This window comes from Carcharhinus amblyrhynchos, chromosome 28, assembly GCF_965287045.1.
Source record: "Carcharhinus amblyrhynchos chromosome 28, sCarAmb.v2.hapA, whole genome shotgun sequence".
Lineage (NCBI taxonomy): Eukaryota > Metazoa > Chordata > Chondrichthyes > Carcharhiniformes > Carcharhinidae > Carcharhinus > Carcharhinus amblyrhynchos.
In genome coordinates this window covers 22,725,686-22,748,200 of record NC_137351.1, presented here as the reverse complement: position 1 = coordinate 22,748,200, position 22,515 = coordinate 22,725,686, and the positions used below count along the sequence as shown (strand labels likewise).

The following is a 22,515-nucleotide window of genomic DNA, read 5'->3' as shown; positions in this document are numbered from 1 at the left end:
AACAAAAAGTGAGATCAGTGATGCAACCAGCAGCCTCCAGCCCAATATTACTTAAACAAAACAAGACAATTGTTAATTGAGGAATGATGGAATAATGAAACTAAAGCTAAAGTTTATTTATTAGTCACAAGTAGGCTTATATTAATACTGCAATGAAGTTACTGTGAAACCCTCTAGTCGCCACACTCCAGCGCCTGATCGGGTACACTGAGGGAGAATTTAGCAAGGCCAGTTCACCTAACCTGCACATCTTTGGACTGTGGGAGGAAACCCAAGCACCCAGAGGAAACCCGTGCAGACACGGGGAGAATGTGCCAACTCCACACAGACAATTACCCAAGCCAGGGATCGAACCTGGGTCCCTGGTGCTCTGAGGCATTAAGACACTTCTTTTTGTTTATCATGTGAAAACCTGAGAGTTTTGAATTTAAGTTTTGGTTGATCCATTCATTTCATTGATAAAATCCGTATCGTCACATAAAAGAAGCTGAATAAACAATTTCCCTAATCCAGTCTGTACTTTCTACAACCTTGCTAATGTCCTCAATCGTACCTCATTCTCATTGGAAATAATAAAAGTTTGAACTTTCCTCTCTTAGCTATTGTATTATTTGAGTTAATTTATGTTATACTCTTAAAGTACAATTGGCTTGAAAAAAAATAACTGAAGGCACTATCTTACCTGCCCTTCCCGCCATGGTGCTGTTACAGTGAGGTCGGAGAATTTGACGGCCAGCCAAATCCTCATTTATGGCAGCGGGTTGGGAAAATCCCACCGCCGTGAACGGTGATAAGACTCTAGCCTAAGTTTTTATCATCTTGTGTAATTTGAGTGAAAGGGATTACATTCAGGGGTGCTTAAGGTGTAACGCTTGTGATTCTATTTATTACCAATCTCACAAGGTTCAGGACAGACCTGGCTGAAAATTCAGTTTGGGCCGGTGATGACAAGCTTAGGTTTTAAAGGCCTCAGGATGAAAGGCTGAGAGGAGTGAAGAGTTGCCATAGTTTTAAGAGTGTAGGAAAAAGGATTATAGCTGAGGGTTATAGTTAATAGTTGCCACAACAATAACTTCCATTTATGTAGTACTTGTAATCAAAACAAAAGATCCCAAGATGCACGTTCAACAGTTTCTTCAAACTAGCCTTGAGGGAAAATGTTTTGTGCTACTGATGAATTATTAAGTGAGCCTCACAGTTTGTTCCCTCTTTACAGTTCTTGCATACAAGAAACATGCACTGATACTCAGGTTAATCAGATCTGTACCTGTTCCTTGTCGAGAAAATGTAACAAGAGGAATTTCTTATCTAAAAGGCATCAGATAACTGCTGCAAAGTTTGGCTTTCACCATGAAATCTCAATTGGAAGGAGCGCACTGGAAGTAATTTGGTGTGTGTGCATCGATTCACTGAACTCCCAAATTTTCCTGCAATTGAAAAGACTCGCCACAAATTAGAGTGCTGACATCCACATGTGGTTCTTGGGTCTGTCCTGAAATCAACTGAGACTCCATGTTTAAAGTAGCACTTCACATGTGCTTTTTAGAGGTGGCACAGTGGTAGAGTGCTTAGCACTGGTGCCTTACAGTGCCAGGAACTCGGTTCGATCCCGGTTTGAGTCACTCACTGTGAGGAGTCTGCACGTTCTTCCCATGTCTGTGTGGGTTTCCTGCAGGTGCTCTAGTTTCCTCCCACAGTCCAAAGACAAGCTGGTTAGGTGCATTGACTATGCTGAATTCTCCCTCAGTGTAGCCAAACAGGCACCAGAGTTGGCGCTTGGGGGAATTTCACAGTAACTTCATTGCAGTGTTAATGTAAGCTTACTTGTGGCATTAATAAATAAACGATGTATTTTATCCTAACCTCTTTTAAAGGCAGAAAGCTGTATAATAGTGCAACTAAAAAAGAATAGCGTAGAATTCACTGCGCTGGCCATGTTGGCACCAAATGCCACAGGTTAGAATCAGGTGCTCAGTGATGCTCCAGTGTTAAATTCATGCCAGAATTATCTGGATAGCTCATTGGAAACACTGCAGTGACCATGGTAGGGAATCAGAAGTGGGGCAGCCAATAGTTCTGTGTGTTGTATCCTGCTGATGTGTCGTCAGTAAATAATCCTGATTGCCGTTGAGTCTCCATAGGCCTTGAGCTATTAATATATCAGCAGATTATGGTCATAACGATGTGTACAAGTGGCAGATGGTAGTATTTATTGAACTCTCAAGTGCTTACATTACTAAAATGATTTTTGAGGTCCATTTAGTTTTTTTTAAGATAAAACCATCAATCAGGAAGACAGTGTTTAGCCTCCACTGCCACTCCACCGTATTATTTGTGTTGCCTGTCAGCCAGCTAGCTCAATCCCACGCCAAGATGGTGCAGTCCACAGCCAAGTCTTCTGGGCCTAAGACTACTTGCAGTTGACCTCCAAGACCACTGAGAGTCAGGAGCAGTCCGCCACCATGTTCAAGTCACAGAGGTAGTATTGTGTAGGAGGAAGGATGGGCAAAGACACACACGTAAGGCAGGCACTGAGCCAGTGAACAAGGGTGATCAATTAGTTGATTTTTGTATCCAGTATGGAATTATTTGATTGATAAATTTGGCTTGGAATATTTATTTTCTGGTGGTATTTATCTTTGTCTTGTGGCCAAGCGAGTAATGTGACGGTCAATGGCATAAAGATGATAGAGTAGGAGATTGTTGGTGAATCGGGAATTGGGGCTGCACTTACTGATATTGAATGAGATGGCCTGTCTGACCATTGGATGGAAAACTAATCTGCTTCCCCAATGACGGTGCTAGCAGTTATACTGTTCAGCTGCTTTGATATCCCACCCTGTGGATTCGGTTGCCTATATCTCTCAAATTATTTACGTTTGGAAGTTATCCTTTGTATGACCTGACTAACCTCTGTCTGATAATATGGCCAATCACACCTCAGTTTCTCTAGATGTCTGCTAATCTTGTTACTAAGAAAATCACACCTCATTATTCCCCTAGACACCTGCTAATTGTGTCACTTGTCTCTTGTTCTCGACTCAAGTTCACCTATTAACCTCGTTAACTTCCCAAATTCCTAACATAAGTTACTGTCAAGGTTTCCTCTTCCTTCTCCTGGCCCTGCTCTGAGGTATTCAACTTTAGCTGGCAGCAAGGGCTGTGCCCTCATGTTGGCATTGTGCAGGGTACATGCAGCCCACCGCAAATTGTTATAGCTGCGTTGCCAAGTACTACAGCTTTCCTCCAAAGGTGTGTGGACAGTGGAAACCATGTTTCAACAATAGTCAGCTCGATCACATTTTGTGTGGTAGCATGCTGCGTGTGTGCGCGATTTACTCACCTAATTATTAGCCATGTGGTCAACAGATAGACCTCACCATCCCATAACTGGCACAGTGACTGAATGCATCGTGACAGCTGTCAAGATCCGGAGCACTGAGTTACAAGAATCTCTATGTCTGGTTGCACACAAGCTGACACTAAGATCGTCAATGTCCTTCTGGTTAAGTTTATTAAGTTTATTTATTAGTGTCACAAGTAGGCTTAACACTGCAGTGAACTTACTGTGAAAATCCCCTAGATGCCACACTCCGGTGCTTGTTCGGGTACACTGAGGGAGAATATAGCATGGCCAATGCACCTAACCAGCACACCTTCCAGTCTGTGGGAGGAAACTGGAGCACCCAAAGGAAACTTGCACAGACATGGGGAGAACATGCAAGCTCTGCACAGACAGTGACCCAAGGTCGGGAATCGAACCTGGGTCCCTGGTGCCGTGAGGCAGCAGTGCTAATCACTATGTTGAGGTACATCTCAAGAGTTGGTATGTGGTGCCCACAACGTGATGTTAGTGCAGTCAGTGACATCCTGCATCACGTGAAGCCTGCAATTCTAGTAAAGCCACATGCTTGCTTCACTTACTTTGCTGTGGAGAACAAGGAAGTGAAATGTTGTCGCAGAGTCACAGTGACCTTCGATACATAACAGTAGTCTGCAAATTGTGAGGTGTTACCAACATCTCCATTTCCAGCCTGGAAGGAGCCAAATAAATAAGTGTGCACCTTCAAAGCTGCCGGAAACCTGCTCCCTGCCTTCCTCAACTGTTGTGGTGTTCGCCGGCAGTAGATTTCAGTCAGAACCTCCTTGGTGAAGTTCAAACATTTGAGCCACAGTTTCCTGCAGAGGAGGAGGCAGCAAGATTGCTTCCTGAAAGCCCTGAGTGGGTCAGGCCTCCAGCAGAGAGCCATTCCCCCTATTTCTCCTCCCCTTCCCTCCTCATGTTGCTTGCCTGCCTTTACTTTGACTCATTCTCCCTACTGTTCTGTAGGACAAAGGGGGGGATGGAAACTTGCAGCAGCCAGTTCAGAGAGCCAGTGGTCAGAGCAGCACACAAAGTCAGAGCCAAAGCCACGAGCACATGCCATGCCACACCATTCCCTGTTAACAAAGGGAAGATATTGGCGGGATGTTCCTCCCCCTCCATGGCATATTTCATGGCAGCAGGAGGTTGCGCATTGCTTGCTGATGGCAACGTCTTGTGGTCCTGCCGTCGCCAACAGGGATTCCCATTGAACTCCTCCCTCTCCACCAGGAAACCCGCGGCAGGACCGTAGGATCCTGCCGGCATAAATGGCAGCAAGATTTTGGTGACTGATCCAGGTTACGCACTAACGCTGCTGGCAAGCAACTGACATTGTCCTTCCCCCCCCGCGTTTGATTCTTGCAGAAGCTCATCACATATAAGAGGATCCAAACTAATTAGCTGAAAAATTCACAGCTCAGAGTTACAATGTCTTAATTATTTTAGGGGTTGTGAGTAGTAAGCAAATAGACAAAGCTATGGTTTGCACACGTAGATTCAAACTAACAATGACAGATTTATTCTGAGACCTCTTGCCTGTACATGCTATGCAACACCCTAATGACATCACCATCAAATCATGTGATCAAGGCTTAAAGTAACTATGCAACTATTTAGATATACAACAAGAGTTTCTCTTTACAAAGTATTGTATAGACACGCAGTACTGTAGATGCTAGAAAATCTGAATTAAAAACAAAAAATGAGAGATAAACTCAGCAGGTCTGGCAGCACCTGTGGAGAGTTAACTTCTGTGGAGGGATCATTTAGATAGGAATCTTTAACTCTGTCTCTTTCTCTCCACAGATGCTGCCAGACCCGCTGAGTTTATCTAGCATTTCTTGCTTTTCTTTATATGATCTTATACTGTCTTATGAGTCGACAGACTAATTAACATAAATCCAGAGAACGTGAGTAGAGATTTTGGGCGGCTAAGACTTATTGACCACGCCTCCCCCCACCCCACACCAGCACCACACTCCCATCAACATGCCTCACCCCCACACACACACGCACGCACACACACACACACCTGGCCATACTACGCAGTAAGTACTGGAGTCTATCCACCATGCACCGTATTGTAACAAATAACATTATGCAATTCGGAATAACTCCATGTGAAGTCATTTGCATTTGTTTAGAAAGAAACTCGTCTTTCTTGACAGGTCCGTTCCCCCCTCCCACTAGACCATATTAATGAGTTAGCTGGCTAGTCAGTCATTAAAAATGCATTGGAATACCGAAGATCTGTGTGGTTCGAGTATCAGATAGCCAAGCTTGTCATGGAAGATGGCTGTATTCCAACTTTCTGTTCTTTCACATGACAGGCAAGACAAATGAGTGGTTTGGGACTGCCACATTCCAGCTAAAGTACTCTTTCTGCCAAGTCAAATAACATTAGATACAGCAAATTGCACTTACCCATCAAAACAACATGGAGGGAAAAATTGCTGTCCCTGGTGAGCACTACTTAATAACTAACAGCAAGCGTACCTTCCTGTCACTTCTGTGTGATAGAAATATGTTCATTATTAAAATGAACAAAAAAATCTCTTTACAGTTGACTATATTTTTGTGAGATTGTCTAGCAGTAACTTTGGTTAATAAACAAGGTGGCACAGTGATTGGCACTGCAGCCTCAGAGCGCCAAGGACCCGGGTTCGATTTCAGCCTTGGATCATCGTTGTGCAGAGTTTGCACGTTCTCCTCGTGTCTGTCTTGAGTTTCCTCTGGGTGCTCCGGTTTCCTCCCACAGTCCAAAGATGTGCTGGTTAGGTGCATTGGCCATGCTCAATTCTCCCTCAGTGTACCCGAACAGGTGCCACAGTGTGGTGACTGGGGGATTTTCACGGTAACTTCATTGCAGTGTTAATGTAAGCCTACTTGTGACATCAGTAAATAAACTTAAAGTTATTAAACTCACTGCAGCAAGAATGATAATTAAAAATATGTGAACCTGCAATTTTTAATTAGCCTTGCCAAGTTTCCCCTTAGTCAGGGGGACAAAAATGCGGGGTTACAGGGCTAGGGTTTGGGTGGGATTATTGCCCATGCAGGCTCGATGGGCTGAATGGCCTCCTTCTGCACTGTATAGATTCTATGATTATAGAACAGGTAGATCCATTCAAAATTGGATTTTGAGCTTCATCACAAGTAGAATTGTGAGCAGTAAATTCCTGCCGCTCGTTGCCAGTAGCTCTGCAGTAAAGCAGACGATAGTTCACACAGTAACACTGGAAGAGTCCTTAACTAAGTACTGGAGTAGGAGGATGCAGTCTCAATTCACCCCGGCAAGGAACCGTGGTTTGGCAGCATATGGGTCTGGTTATCCTGAAAATAGCAGGCCAGCTGCTGGCTGCATTCAAAACAGCACTTTTTCAAGAAAGCCTACTAAAACAGGTGTTTAAGACCCCTTTATGCATCCGGAAAGGATCCTGTTCAGGCACAGTCACTGGGCACCTATAATAAAGCATTTACCAATATGGTGGGCACACGCTGCCCACCATGTTGAATGTTTAGGTGGCTATTTTATGCCTGGAAAATGGGAGCAATGTTATAAACTTTCCAGATTTCATCTTGGCAGCTGTCAGTCTTTTTTATTCTTTCATGGAATGTTGGCGTCATTGACAAGGCCAGCATTTCCCTCTCTAAAGGGGAAATTAGTGAACCAGATAGGTTTTTGCAACAATCGATGGTAGCACAGTGGTTCGTACTGCTGTTTCACAGGGCCAGGGTCTTGGGTTCAATTCATGGCTTGGATCACTGTCTGTGTGGAGTTTGAAAGCTCTCTCCGTGTCTGCGTGGATTTCCTTTGGATACTCCGGTTTCCTACTACAGTCCAAAAGACGTACTGGTAAGGTACATTGGCCATGCTAAATTCTCCCTCAGTGTACCCGAACAGGCGCTGGAGTGTGGAGACTCAGGGATTTTCACAGTGACTTCATCTCAGTGTTAATGTAAGCCACTTGTGACACTAATAAACAAATTTAAACTTATTAAACTTACCACAGCAAGTTAAGCATGATAATTAAGAATATGAGAATCTGCAATTTCTGTTGCAATGCCAATTGACTGGTCTAGCCCAGTAAGGCAACAGCTTGAACTGCGCCAAATAGTAAATTCTTCAAGATTAAAAAATATTATTTCCTTTCTCTCTCTTTTTATTTCTATATTGAAAATGAGCAAGGGAGTTATCCCCATTGTCCTGGCCAGGATTTATCCCTCAACCACAAACACCTAATCTTTGTCGCATGCTATTTCTGGAAACTTGCTGTATCCAAATGGTTTGACATGTATTCCAACAATACAGCAGTGCTTCTGAATAACCTGATATGTGAGACAGGTAGCACAGCGGTTAGCACTGCGGCCTTACAGTGCCAGGGACCTGGGTTTGATTTCCAGCTTTCCCGACTGTCTGTGTGGAGTCTGCACGTTCTCCCCGTACCGGCATGGGTTTTTTCCAGGTGCACCGGTTTCCTCCCACAGACATGTTGGTCGAGTGCATTGGCTACGCTCAATTCTCCCTTAGTGTACCCGAACAGGCGCCGGAGTGTGGTGAATAGGGGATTTCACAGAAACTTCATTGTAGTTTAAATGTAAGCCTACTTGGAACTAATAAATAAACTTAAAAAAAAATACATGCGTCTATTCCAATTTCCCGTTGGAGAATTTCAGTCCCGGTAACAGTGGTGATGAAACAAGGTGACCGTTACACTCATATTTATTGCAGACCCCACTTCAAACTGATTTCAGAAACGCCTGCCTTAACTGTACATTGTTTGCATTTTGTCCTGTTAAAAGTGGAGCACACGGGGGTTTGGTTTTTAAAGATCTCACTTCCTTTTTACTCTCCTGTTTTCTGAGAGAGAGGTGGTGGCACAGTGGTATTATCATTGGACTAGTAATCCAGAGATCCAGGATAATGCTCTGTGGAATCGGGTTCGAATCCCACCACAGCAGATGGTGAAATTTGAACTCAATAAAAATCTGGAACTATAAGTCGGATGATGACCATCGTTGATTGTCTTAGAACCCCATCATGGTTCACTAATGTCCTTTTAGGGAAGGAAATCTGCCATCCTTACCTGTTCTGGCCTACATCGGACTCCAGATCCTCAGCAACATGGTTAGCATATAAATGCCCTCAGGAATGGGCAATAAATGCTGCTCCAGCCAGCGGTGCCCACATCCTGTGAACAAGTAAATAAAAAACTTTGTGAGGGGCAACATACAAACTAGATTGCATGGAATTCAATTCTTGGTCTATGGTGAGGTTGCTTTTTTAAGGGGTGGGATTTTCAGGCCACGCTCGCCCCAAGGCCAGAAATTCCCACGATTTTTGTGGCGGGCAGGACGGGAAACTTCCTGCAAACGGAGCCGGAGTCAGGAAGGAAGATGTAACCTGGGCTACTGCTGCCGTTTACTTTCTAATACCCTGTGCTGGTTGGTGTTGATGTGTGGGTGGTGACGACTGAGGCTAGGATCAGGATTGACTGGCAGCAGCCTGCCTGTACTCATTCTGGATAAATCTGTCACTGCCCTCGGGAGTGAGCGGGAAAGGGGAGAGAATGTGGAAAATTAAAAAATGAAGCTGATTGCATCTTCAGGATCAGAAAAGGATGAGACAGTCATGTACCACGATCTAATGTGCGACATAGCTCCTGTTATGCTGTGGTTTTCTCCTTTTTGTTGGTTAAGCAGCCCCAGCAGGTTGCGTGGAAGGTGCAAAATTATGTGATGCATCCAAAGTATAGCCTTTTAGCACCGCTGGAATTTTGCAGAACTGTGGAAGTAGCGGAGTCCTTAATACCTTTCCCAGTCAGCAGTGAGAAATGAGAAAGCAACATTTAACCATAGGGGTGATTGCAGGCCTTGTGTACTCTCAGCCAGAAGCAGTGCTCAACGAAAACATGGGGTTAATAATCAAAGCTGAGGTTTTATCAGTTGAGTTGATTTTATTATCACGTGTATTGGGATACAGTGAAAAGTATTGCTTCTTGCGCACTATACAAACAAAACATATTATTTGTCAAGTACACAGGGAAAGGAAAAGAATAGGCTGCAGGGTATAGTGTTGCAGCTACAGGTAGGGTGAAGAGAAAGATCAGATTAATATATGGTAGGACCATTCAAAAGTCTGATGGCAGCAGGAAGGAAGCTGCTCTTGAGTAGGTTGATTCGTGTTTTCAGACTTTTGTATCTTTTTTCCAATGGATGAAGGTGGAAGAGAGAATGTCCAAGGGTATATGCATGGGGTCCTTGATTATCATGGCTGCTTTTCCGAGGCAGTGGAAAGTATAGACAGAATCAATGGACGGGAGGCTGGTTTGCGTGATGGACTGGGCTACATTCACAACCCATTGTAGCTTCTCATGGTCCTGGTCAGAGCAGGAGCCATTCCAAGTTGTGATACATCCGGAAAGGATGCCATTACGCTTCTGATCCATGCTCCCTTTAACTGTAGCTCACCACCAAGACCATGTGCGCTTCTGAATTTACCCATTCATCCCGAATGCATGGTTAAAATATCCTTTTCAAAAATGCAAGGGATTTTGATGAAAAAAATGTTTAATAATGGCTAAGAATTTTCACATATTGATAAATAACACCACATTCGATCTGTTTATTTAAATGAGAATTAAACTTCAGTTAAAACAACGATCATGTCCTTGGCATGATGCACTGTTTAATCTTTATGTCACTATTTTGATAAATTTTGTTTTAAGCGCTGAAGGGCGATAAGGGCCCATGTTATTTGTCATTTATATTAATGATTTGGATGAGAATATAGGGGGCATGGTTAGTAAGTTTGCAGATGACACCAAGATTGGTGACATAGTGGACAGTGAAGAAGGTTATCTGGGATTGTAACAGAACCTTGATTAATTGGGTCAGTGGGCTGACAAATAGCGGACAGAATTTAATTTAGATAAATATGAGGTGGTGCATTTTGGTAGTTTGAACCAGGGCAGAACTTACTCGGTTAATGGTACGGCGTTGGGGAGAGTTACTGAACAAAAAGGTCTAGGGGTACATGTTCATAGCTCCTTGAAAGTGGAGCCACAAGTGGACAAAGTGGTGAAGAAGGCATTCGGCATGCTTGGTTTTATCAGTAAGAACATTGAATACAGGATTTGGGACGTCTTGTTGAAGTTGTACAAGACATTGGTATGGCCACACTTGGAATACTGTGTGCAATTCTGGTTACCCTATTATAGAAAGGATATTATTAAACTAGAAAGATTTATTAAGATGCCACCAGAACTTAATAGATTGAGTTATAAGGAGAGGCTGAATAGACTGGTACTTTTTTCTCTGGAATGTAGGAGACTGAGGGGTGACCTTATCGAGGTCTATAAAATAATGAGGGGCTTAGACAAGGTAGATAGTCAATATGTTTTCCCAAAGATAGGGGAGTCTAAAACTGGAGGGCATAGGCTTAAGGTGAGTGGGGAGAGATAAAAAAGTGTCCAGAGGGGCAATTTTTTCGCACAGAGGGTGGTGAGTGTCTGGAACAAGCCGCCAGTGGTGTAGTAGAGGCAGGTACAATTTTACCTTTAAAAACATTTAGATAGTTACATATGTACAATGGGTATGGAGGGATATGGGCCAAATGTGGGCAATTGGGATTAGCTTAGGGGTTTTAGAAAAAAGGGCAGCATGGACAAGTTGTGCCTGAAGGGCCTGTTTCCATGCTGTAAACCTCTATGACTCTATAACTGCAAAGAAATGCAAAATTTGCTTTTTTGCTTCTGCCAAGTGCCAAACTAGCTAGTGAAAGCTATATTGCTATAAATTATCATCAAACTATGTCAGAACGATCATAGTTTTAGATGTTATCATTTGTGATTTTCCATCTCACAGTCCTGGGTCAAAATTACAAATTTGATAGCTGTTAAGATATTGACTTGTTTTTAGCTTGGCGCATAAATGTACTGCACCAAGCAATGTTCTGTCACTAAGAATTGTAAGCAGACATTTTTATTTCCAATGTCAGCTTTGAATGAAATGCCACAGGGTGCAGTGTGCTTTAAGTGGCTTTTCTACTTCTAGTAAATCCAGGGTATTCTGCCACTGCTCTCACTGAGTGCTCAATGCGACCTTGGCTTTGTTCGCACTGAATGGTCCAGTGTTGCTTTTCTGCAGGCTTTATTTTTGCGACAAACATGTGTTGAATTGGATCAATTGTCATATTATTATCACTGCATGCTCGAGGCAGACAGGTCCAAAAAACCAATCAATACATTTTAGATGACAGAAATGCATTTAGAATTGTGATGTATCTGAATGGGTTTCTGCTAGGGCGTAATGTTAAACCGTACAATACATGGGTAAGGGCACATTTGGAGTACTGCATACAATTCTGGTCACCCTGCTATAGGAAGGATGTCATTAAACTGGAAAGGGTGCAAAAAAGACTTACAAGGATGTTACCAGGACTGGAAGGTTCGAACTCCAAGCAGAGGCTGAACACGCTGGAACTTTTTTCCCTTTAGAGTGGGAGGAGAGGGGTGATCTGATCAAGATTTAGAAAATCATGAGAGGCATAGATAGATAAGGTGAACACCTAAGGTCTTTTCCCCAGGATAGGGGAGTCCAAAACTAGAGGGCATAAGTTTAAGTAGAGAGGGAAAAGATTAAAAGGGATCTGAGGAGCAACGTTTTGACACAGAGTGTGGTACATATATGGAAAAAGCTGCTAAAGGAGGTGGTAGAGGCAGGTACAGTTACAACATTTAAAAGACATTTGGGCAGGTACATGGATAGGAAAGGTTTAGAGGGATATGGGCCAAATGCAGGCAAATGAGACTACTTCAGTTTAGAAAAATTGGGGCAAAGGGCCTATTTCCATGTTGTAGATCTCTATAAATCTGTGTACTATGGAATGATCAGACTCTGGTTCACATTTCCATCCCACCTTCCCCTGTATTCAGCATCTTAATCAAATTATTCCTGGAAGAACCACTGGGCAGGAGGAGTCTGTATATACAGATGGAGAAAAATTGGCTCGAAAGCTGATGACCAGGTCATTCGTCCGCATCACTAGCAAACGAGTGAGAATTGCATTGAAGGAGGTTTGGATGGAGACGGTAATCAGTGTCCAACTGATGTGACCAAGGAGGAAAGGGAAGGAATTCCTAACTGGGGAAATGTACAGGATATTTAATATTTTTGTGAGAAAGTTTATGAGATTGAAGGACGTCGGGGAGACCAGTGAGACAATTGATGCATTATATCGGGTAGAAAAAGCTGCACAATTCTATAAAATTCTTGTAACAAAATGAGACCAAAGAAAGTTACTTGTGTGCAATTTATATTCGCCCATTCCAAAGTGTAGACAAGTTCAGGATGCATCATTTTGAAAGTAAATTACTTATTTTTATGCAATCAAGTGTGCGTTTGACACAGTGAAATACATTTCAATTTCAGGTTCCCTCAAGAACTCAACATGGGGAAAATAAGTGCTGAGGTTGTGTGGCAGCTATTTGCCCAGGACATGAAGTACGCTCTTGAAGGTAATTTATGTCAATCCTAACATTTTCTAGAAACTGGAATAAACCTAAATGGCTGCCTTGTAATGCAGTGCGCGATTGGAAGCTCCAAGTTAACAAAGTAAAAATATCTCGTTGCACCTCCTAGATACATTGTGTGTCGCAATTATCCAGGAACCTTAATAATGATTTAATATTAAAGCCCAAATTGAATGATCGGCTAATTAGATCTCTCGCTTTCCAATTATGGAGTGCCCTTTTTTACAAGATAAGTCACTTGTCTTTATTATTCCTGCATAATTTCATACAGCGATGTGGTGAACAGTGAGAACGAAGGATTTCAAGCCACACTCCTTAATAAGAACACCATTAATGATAGAAGCAGACACTAATGGATATGTGAACTGACCAGTGAGCAGCAACTTAATTGAGTTTTAGATAATTATGTAAGCTACAAGGATTTGATTTAAGATTACAGACTTGAAGTCGCTCTGAGTAGCTGGTGTATTTAACATTACTGGGATAGTTCTCATGGTAAATAGGAGGCAAGGCAACATAATAATGGTAGGAGCGTTGTGTGATATGAAACGTGTTGTGATATAGTTGGTCCTTTGTGCTCACTGGGGAAAAAAAATCTCCCTGTGGCTGTGACCTTGTTTTTTTTTCATACTTTAATTCATCCTATGCTTTTCCCTCTGTATTCTCTGTTCTGCTTCTGATGAAAGGTCATCAAGACCCAAAACGTAGACTCTACTCTCTGCTGAGATTTTCAGTGCTTTCTGTTTTTCTTACAGCCCTATATTGTGCTGGTTCAAAGTCTCTGAATGGTACAGGCCTCCTTACCTTGTGGTTCCTGGAAGTCCAAAATATTAATAAGACCCATAAGATGGAGGAGCAGAATTAGGCCATTCGGCCCATTGAGTCTGCTCCACCATTTAATCATGGCTGATATGATTCTGATCTTCATTCTCCTGCCTTCTCCCCATAATACTTGATCCCCCTATTGATCAACAACCTATCTATCTCTGTCTTAAAGACACTCAATGACCTGACCTCCACAGTCCTCTGTGACAGTGAGTTCCACAGATTCATCACCCTCTGGCTGACAACATTCCTCCTCATCTCAGTTTTAAAGAAGCGTCTCAGAGTGAAGACTTTGTGCCCTCGAGTTCTACACTGAATTGCTGACAGAGCATCCTATCCAGGCCCTATCTCCATAACCTCACGCATCTTGGGACACTAGGGCAATTTAGCATGGCCAAATCCATCTAACCTGCACACCTTTAGACTAGTATATTAAAAATTTATTTCTAGTCTTTTGTAAGGCTTATGTAACACTTCAAAGTGACAGCATGTCCTGGCTTGGGAAATGACAGTGGGATTTAGGAACGGATGGGAAAAGGGATCAGGCTGTGAGCGACTGTAAGGCTACACCAGGAAGAGGGAAGAATATGAGGTGCTACATGAGAGAGAGAGCTAGAGAAAGCAAAGGAGACAATAGACTGTGATCTGTGGGGCCTGATGGAGTGAGGATTGGGAAGTCCTCAAATCCATGGCCTCAAAAACTTTTGATGGGAGACTGGGAAGACTGGGTTCTGCAAACACTCTTACGTTCAGAGTCAGGCTGAAGCATGACAATTCTCATGGAGTTCTAGAAATCCAGAGGCTTGGAATAATAAACCAGAGCATATGAATTCCAGACCCAACAGTTTGAAAATTTGAATTCAGCTAAAGAAATAAATCTGCTGGGGGGGTGGAATGTCTTTGCGGTACTGGATAATCCCACTGGCAGGAACAGAACAGAACACCTACAGTGCAGAAAGAAGCCATTTGGCCCATTGAGTCTGCACCGACCATAATCCCACCCAGGCCCGACCCTCAAATCCCTACATATTAACTCCTGCACTGAGGCTGGCATGATGAGGATCAGTGGCGCATCTAAAATATGATCGGGGTGGGGGCCCTGCTCGGTGTGATGTGCGCTAACAGTGGAGTGTGATTGGTAGGGTGATTACAGAGTGTAGAGGAGGCCAAGTGGACTAGGGTGTGGCAGTGCTGAGGGGCAGTGGGTGCAAAGTTGGAAGATGGAGTCTCGAGCCAGTAAGGTGGGATATTAGACTGGAAGAAAAACACTGGGGACCTTGATAACTGAACTCCCGCTGGGAAACACTGAGGAGTGAGAAAGAAGGCAGTAATGTCTTCAGAGATATGATGCTGTGAAAACACAACAAGTACACAACTTTTAATTATGTAGACTAATGTACCATGATTTTCATTGGGTGCTTTATTCAATCTTGCATTTATTTTACCAAGAACAAAGATGTGCAGATGTCTGTAACCAGGAGAGTCCACATTGTTCATTGTTTGATGCAAATAATGAAAGGTCATCAATTATGAAGAAATCATTGAATATTTGAAAATTGAATTAAGGCTCTTGAGCTGCAAATAATGTGGCCAGTATACTTAATAAACTGTTAATAAGCAGGAGGCAAGTAACTGTCAGTGTTACAAATGTATGTGGTGTAAGTGAAACAATTACATATACATGGGGTAACATCATGTAGGATTTTGATGATATCAAACTGCTGGAGTGAGGCTTAATTAGCTCTACAGTCATGTATAAATCTCCCATAACTTTCTAGTGAGGTTAGAGAGTGAGGTTGATGAGCCAGAGCATGCAGAGATACTTCAATCTGCACTGGAAATTCATTTACCGCTCTGCATATTTTTGCATATCTTTTTGAAATTCATTCATAAAACTGCTGGTATAAAACTCATCACTCTGCAATTACACCCTCCTGCCACTGATGGCAGTACAACACTCCCACTGAAGGAGGCTACCGTAGTTGTTTTGATGTGTTTTACATGAACATTGTTCAGATGTGGACATGAATTTATCATGACACAAAATCATGCATAAGATTTTGAATATTTGCATATCAATACCAGCCTCCCAGATTGTTTAGACCCACTACAGTTTGCCTACCACCGCACAGGTCCACATCAGACACCATCTCCCTGGCCCTGCACTCAACCGTGAAAGACCTAGATAACAAAGACACCTATATCAAACTCCTATTTATTGAATAAAGCTCAGCCTTCAACACCATTATTCCTACAAAACTCATCTCCAAACTCCGTGGCCGGAGACTTGGCTCCTCCCTCTGCAACTGGATCCTGAACTTCAGATGGTTGATCTTTTACCTCTGTTCAACCTACCCGCACTGCCCTCATATCCCTTGATTCAGTTAGTGTCCAAAAATCTACTGATCTCTGTTCTGAAGCATTGCAGTTCTCTGGGATAGGGAATTCTAAAGACCGCGGGGAAGTGTTGACTTTGGCGATGGTACCTGATGGCCCATTGTTATGCCCTTCTTTTGCATAGACATCATGTTGTTTTGATAAATTCATAAATTTGGTCCACTTGATGATTTGATTTGATTTATTGGCGGCATGGTGGCATAGTGGTTGGCACCGCTGCCTCTCAGCACCAGGTACCCAAGTTCAATTCCAGCCTCAAGTCACTGTCTGTGTGGAGTTCACACATTCTCCCCATGTCTGCTTGGGTTTCTGCTGGGTGCTTCAGTTTCCTCCCACGGTCCAAAGATGTGCAGTGGGTTAGGTTGATTGGCTGTGCTAAATTGACTCTAGTGTTAGGGGATTAGCAGGGTAAATATGTGAGGTACAGGAATCAGGCCTGAGTGGGATTGTGGTCGATGCAGACGCGATGGGCTGAATGGCCTCCTTCTGCACTATAGGAATTCTATGATTCTTTGATTCTTATTGTTGTCACATGTATTATTATATAGTGAAAAGTATTGTTTCTTGTGCATTGTACTGATAAAGCGTATAATACAAAGAAAAGGAAAGGAGAGAGTGTAGAATGTAGTGTTACAGTCATAGGGTGTAGAGAAAGATTAACTTAATACAAGGTAGGCCCATTCCATAGGTGGATTAGCGATGACAGATGTGTGGGGCTATGGCAGTGGGGCACGAGAGAGGGCGTGGGTAAGATACTCTGTCAGAAAGTTGGTGCAGACTTGATTGGCCACTCTTCCCACAACGAAAGCAGATGAATGGGCTCTCCTCATTGTGAACTCTCTGATGTGTCTGCAGGGTGGATAATCGACTGAGTCCATTCCCACACTAAGAACAGTGAATGATCTTCTGCACTATAGGGATTCTATAATATGTTAAATGCTAGAACAGGTTAATGCCTACTCCTTTTCATAAGCTTACCTTTAAAGGTTTAATTGTAATTACGCACGTCCAAAGGTTATTTATTACACAAGCGCACTGAGGTAAATTAAATGTTCAATGTTTCTCTGTAGTTGGGCAGATGTTTATTAATTCCTGGCACCTTCCCCAAAAATGAGACGAAGCTATCGAGAAATTTTCTTTCCTTGATTATAACCATGTGCTACATGAAATGCATCGGTTACACCTCAGTACCTGTATAGTGTACACAGTTGTCTGTGGTCAGGAGTACGGTTCCTGATGTTTACCACAGCTTCTTGGCGCTCGCCCCAATGCCAGAAAATCCCATCTAAGATCTCTGGATGGTCCGTCCCCCGCCCACTGCAATCCCCGTGGAGGGTGGGTCTGGAACACTCCGCCCATCGTATCAATGTCAACCTGGGTGGAAATTTCAAACATCCCAATCATTGGTTTCCTGCAACAAGATCTGAGAGCGATTGAATTCTCGGTTCACGCTGGCAGGAGTGGAAGATCCTGCCAGTATGAAAGGCTGCAACAATCTGGATTATGTCACACTTTTCTCCTACTGAAGGATACAGGCCTCAAGGCTCAAATATTGATCCACCAGTTCACAGAAATCATTCAGGTACAAAAGGGTTTGATCTTCTCTCTCCAAACCATTTAGATATATTACAGAAACCCTACAGTGCAGAAGGAGGCCATTCAGCCCATCAGGTTTGCACCAACTCTCTGACAAAGTATTTTACCTCGGTGTTTACCCCATATTTCCCATGGCTAATCCACCTAACCTGCACATCTTTGGACTGTGGGAGGAAATTAGAGCACCTGGAGGAAACCCACTCTGAAACGGGGAGAATGTGCAAACTCCGCACAGTCACCAGAGGTAGGAATTGAACCCGAGTCCCTGGTGCTGTGAGGCAGCAGTGCGAACCACTGTGCCACCATGCATATAATACATATGTGTTGTGTAAAGTATAGTTTCTCTACTTCCCATGGTCCATATGCGTTATTTGTCAAAGAAGCACTTTCTCAGTTATTTATATGATTATTAAATTGTTCTTTCCACCATTTAAATCCCGTGGTGTAGTAATAGTTCTCATTGAGATTGTCACTTTGTACCACAATCCTGCAGCCAAATGTCCAAGTGAGCATCCCCTCAGCGTGTCCCACTTCATCACTGGCCCAATCTGCTTCCAAAGACTGGCGTCAAATACCTCATCGTCGTCCCCATCTGATACTGATACATTGTTCGCCCCCCACAACTGCCCACCAAACACACCCTTCCCCCACCCCCTGCCCTGCCATCATGACAACAGCCAAAAAAAAAGCACTACCACCAACACGGTAACCAGCTTGAACTGCATGAACCCAATCAATGTTTCTCATTGATTTTTATTTTCTCTGTTTACAACATGGCAGTTGTTACTTTCAGGTTTGCTGCCTGCTTCTCAAAAAGCACTAGCATGGTAGCTTCACATGGCCAGAATGAAAGTCTCAATGCCATCTTTCTCTCTCAGACATGGCATAATTCCCCCATTCCTATGCCACCTAGTTGTTAGGTGACAAGGAAGGCAATGATGCACCGTGGAATGTGTTCTTCCAAAGTACCAGAGTGAAAACTGCAACTCCCAGAATACTTAACTCTCAATTTTATCAAAGAATCTGGAAAGTGCAGAAAGAGGCCATTCAGCCCATTGAGCCTAGAGTGAGAACAATCCCGCCCAGGCCCTATCCCTGTAACCTCATGTATTTACCTGCTAATCCTCCTGACTCTAAGGGCCAATTTAGCATGGCCAATCCACCTAACCTGCACATCTTTGGACTGTGGGAGGAAACCGGAGCACCCGGAGGAAATCCATGTAGAAACGGGGAGAATGTGCAACCTTCACACAGCCAGTCACCTGAGGCTAGAATTAAACCCACATCCCTGGTGCTGTGAGGCAGCAGTGCTGTAACCACTGTGCCACTGTGCCCCTTAGTAGCATTTACATAATTATACAAATTACACTACATTTGCTGTGAGTAATAGGGTAAAGTTGCCACATTGATTGCAACCAGTGACCCAAGATGTGTCCCAATGTGATGAGTAGTGGTGACTTCTTTGAGTTTCACTTCAAATTCATTTGCATAGCACCCAACACAAAAACTGCCATGAACCAAATCAATTGGGCAGAGTTTTGAAAGTAATTTTTCAAAAATAGTTTGCTTTACAAAATATTCATTGATATATTTAAGTGCAGTGAGTTGGTGCAGTTTGATTAATAAAGCTGAAAATGAATTTATCACAAGATGTAAGGATTTTAAATCAGTGTTAATCCACCCGCCTGCTTGACCAGATTTTAAATTGCTGAGAATTACTTATTAAAAATGTACAGGTCAATTTTTCATGGTTATATTGAGGTACAGTAGTCAGTTTGCTAGTAATTTAAAAGTTAATTAAAAGTTAAATTGCACCAGAAAGAACCAGTTTAATTTTTAAAACTTCCTCCAGGGTCTCCAAACAAATGCAATTAGCACTGCTGCCTCACAGCGCCAGAGACCCAGGTTCGATTCCCAGCCTGAGTCACTGTCTGTAGGGATATGGGTGTCGGGCCTGGATGGGATTGTGGTCGGTGCAGTCTCAATGGGCCTCCTTTTGCACTGTAGGGTTCTATGATTCTATGCAGAGTCTGCTCGTTCTCCCTGTGTCTGCATGGGTTTCCTCCGGGTCCTCCGGTTTCCTTCCACAGTCCAAAAGATGTGCTGATTAGCTGCACTGGCCATGCTAAATTCTCTCTCGGTGTACCTGAACAGGTGCCAGAATGTGGTGACGAGGGGATTTCTCAGTAACTTCATTGCAGCTTTAATGTAAGCCTTACTTGTGACACTAATAAATAAACTTGAAAAAAACTTTAGCAGGAACTTCCAAAAGTCACACTTCATCCAGGGGTGCAACCATTTTGAGGGCGGAGTCAGCTTCTGCTGCACTTTTTTTTAAACTGACACAAAACGTCACAGAAACTCAATTCAATTGTTGGTCAGAATTTGTGCTTAAATTCCCATGTTCCTTTACATACTGATTAAGGACAAATTGCATCAAACAAAACCCCAAAACAACACAGTGCAAGCTAGGGTTGTATACAGTTTAGTTATTTACTAGTGTCACAAACAGGCTTACATTAATAGTGCAATGAAGTTACTGTGAAAATCCCCTAGTTGCCACACTCCGGCGCCTGAGGGAGAATTTAGCACGGCCAATACTCCTAACCAGCGCATCTATCGCACTGTGGGAGGAAACTGGAGCATCCAAAGGAAACCCATGCAGACACTGGGGGTAACGCCACACAGACAGTGACCCAAGCTGGGAATCGAACTTGGGTCCTGGACGTTGTGAGGCAGCAGTGCTAACCACTGTGCCTCCTTGTCACCCTATCTGAGTTCATTGAGTCTATTAAGTTGCTCAGGTTGTTGCTTGTTGTAACACATTTTAGTGGAGAAGAAAACGTGTATTTACTGAGTAGCATTCATAAACATCCAAAAGTATTTAACAGCCTGTGAAGTGCTTTTAATATGTAGTCAAGATATTCATGTAGGGAATGAAAATAAGTGCCCAATTTATCAGTAGTTTGATAATGAGCAACGCAATATCTATTCAATTAATTCGGCTTGCGTTCATCACCTTCAGACTGATGCAAATCAGGTCAATATGGGTCCTTTTGCTTGCATTGTCACATAAACAGAGGCAATAATTCAGCCTTCAGTGTTGTGCAGAGTGACAGTTTTACGTTTTCTTCTCTCTTGCTGTTCATTCTTGTTCCTCTTTTTCTCTATTCTTTTTATCTTTGTTGAATAGCTGACTCGATTGTGGCAGTGAATGGTGGCATTGTCTTCTGTTGCTTTTTCACTTTGCAGCAAGAATGCACAAAAGAATACTGCGTGGGCACACTGTTGATGCCCACATTGTTAGTGAAAGCTACCGTTTTAACAGATCAAGTTCCCAACAACAGTCCCCACCTCCATTGGTTTGTCTGCTTTTCGGCAATTAAGATATCCATGAGACAGGAATGCGATAAAGCTAGGATTGTGGGTAGAATTTTAAGGATAGTGAGTGATTGGCGCTTGCCACCCCGAGAGTTGGCATCTAACACACAGCCACCGACTCTCAAATTCCCACTGCCATTTAATGAGCATTGATTGGCACTGGGCTGGTCTCCTGTACTTGGAACTAAGTTCTGATTGACTGACACTTTATCAACCTAGCCAGGCACAGCATTGCAAATGGCCAGAAGCGGCACTGCAGTGCTCTCTTTGCTAGGGCTAAGATCCAGGACCTTTGAAAAGTCCAGTTTGTAGGAGTCCAAGGAAGGGGCGGGGATATCTGGGGGAAGGTGGGGGGGGGGGCGGTAAGCCAGGGAGGGAAAGGGTCCTGGAGCTCCAATGTCCTTAGGAGGAAGGTGCCTCTGAGGGGGCTTGCTGAGTGAGACACTCCCTCCCGCTTCCTGCCACCGCCGCAGGAATTTCTCAAGGTAGTATCAGAGATCCAACCATCTTCAGCTGTTTCATCAAAACCTTCGCTCCAGCATAAAGTCAGAAGTGGGGATGTTCACTGATGACTGCACAATGTTCAGCACTATTCGCAACGTCTCAGAAACTGAAGCAGTCCATGTTCAAATGCAGCGAGATCTGGACTACTTTCAGGCTTGAGCTGATGAGTGACAAGTAAAATTTGCACTATGCAAGTGTCAGGCAATGACCACCTCCAACAAAAGATAATCTAAGCATTTCCCCTTGCCATTTGTGGCCTTACTTCGGGAGATGATGTTAGTGGGTATTATTGCTAGAAACTCAGCTGCTATTCTGGGCACCTGGATTCAAATCCCGCCACGGCAGATGGTGGAATTTGAATTCAATAAGAAATATCTGCTGATGATCATGAAACTATCGTCAATTGTCAGAAAAAACCCATCGGATTCACTAATGTCCTTCAGGAAAGAAAATCAACCATTCTTGCCTGTTCTTGCCTGGTGGACAATGAGCCTAGGAAAGAGTGCGTACGTAGTTTGAGTCATGTTGAGGTCAAAAAGGAGGAGGCATTGGGGTTCTTGAGAAACAGTAAGGTAGACAAGTCCTCAGGGCCTGATCAGATATACCCTAGAATATTGAGAGAGGCAAGGGAAGAAATTGCTGGGAACTTGAGAGAAATCTATGCATCCTCACTGGCTACAGGGGAGGTCCCAAAGGATTGGAGAATAGCCAATGTTATTTCTTTTTTTTAAGAAGTGTAGCAAGAATAATCCAGGTAATTACAGGCCAGTGAGCCTTACATCAGTGGTAGGGAAATTTTTGGAGAGGATTCTTTGAGCCAGGATTTATTCCCACTTGGAAATAAGTGGACGTATTAGTGAGAGGCAACATGGTTTTGTGAAGGGGAGGTCGTGTCTCACGAATTTGATCAAGTTT

At 43.2% G+C, this 22,515-nt stretch overlaps 1 protein-coding gene across 1 annotated transcript in view; it reads left to right on the top strand.

Moving 5' to 3' along the window:
- Positions 1-22,515, top strand: part of LOC145359668 (protein unc-13 homolog C-like) — a 396,096-nt gene that overhangs the window by 224,521 nt on the left and 149,060 nt on the right. Inside the window, 1 exon segment of the mRNA XM_080214409.1 lies at positions 12,797-12,882. Within this exon segment, the coding sequence (XP_080070535.1) occupies positions 12,797-12,882 (86 nt within the window).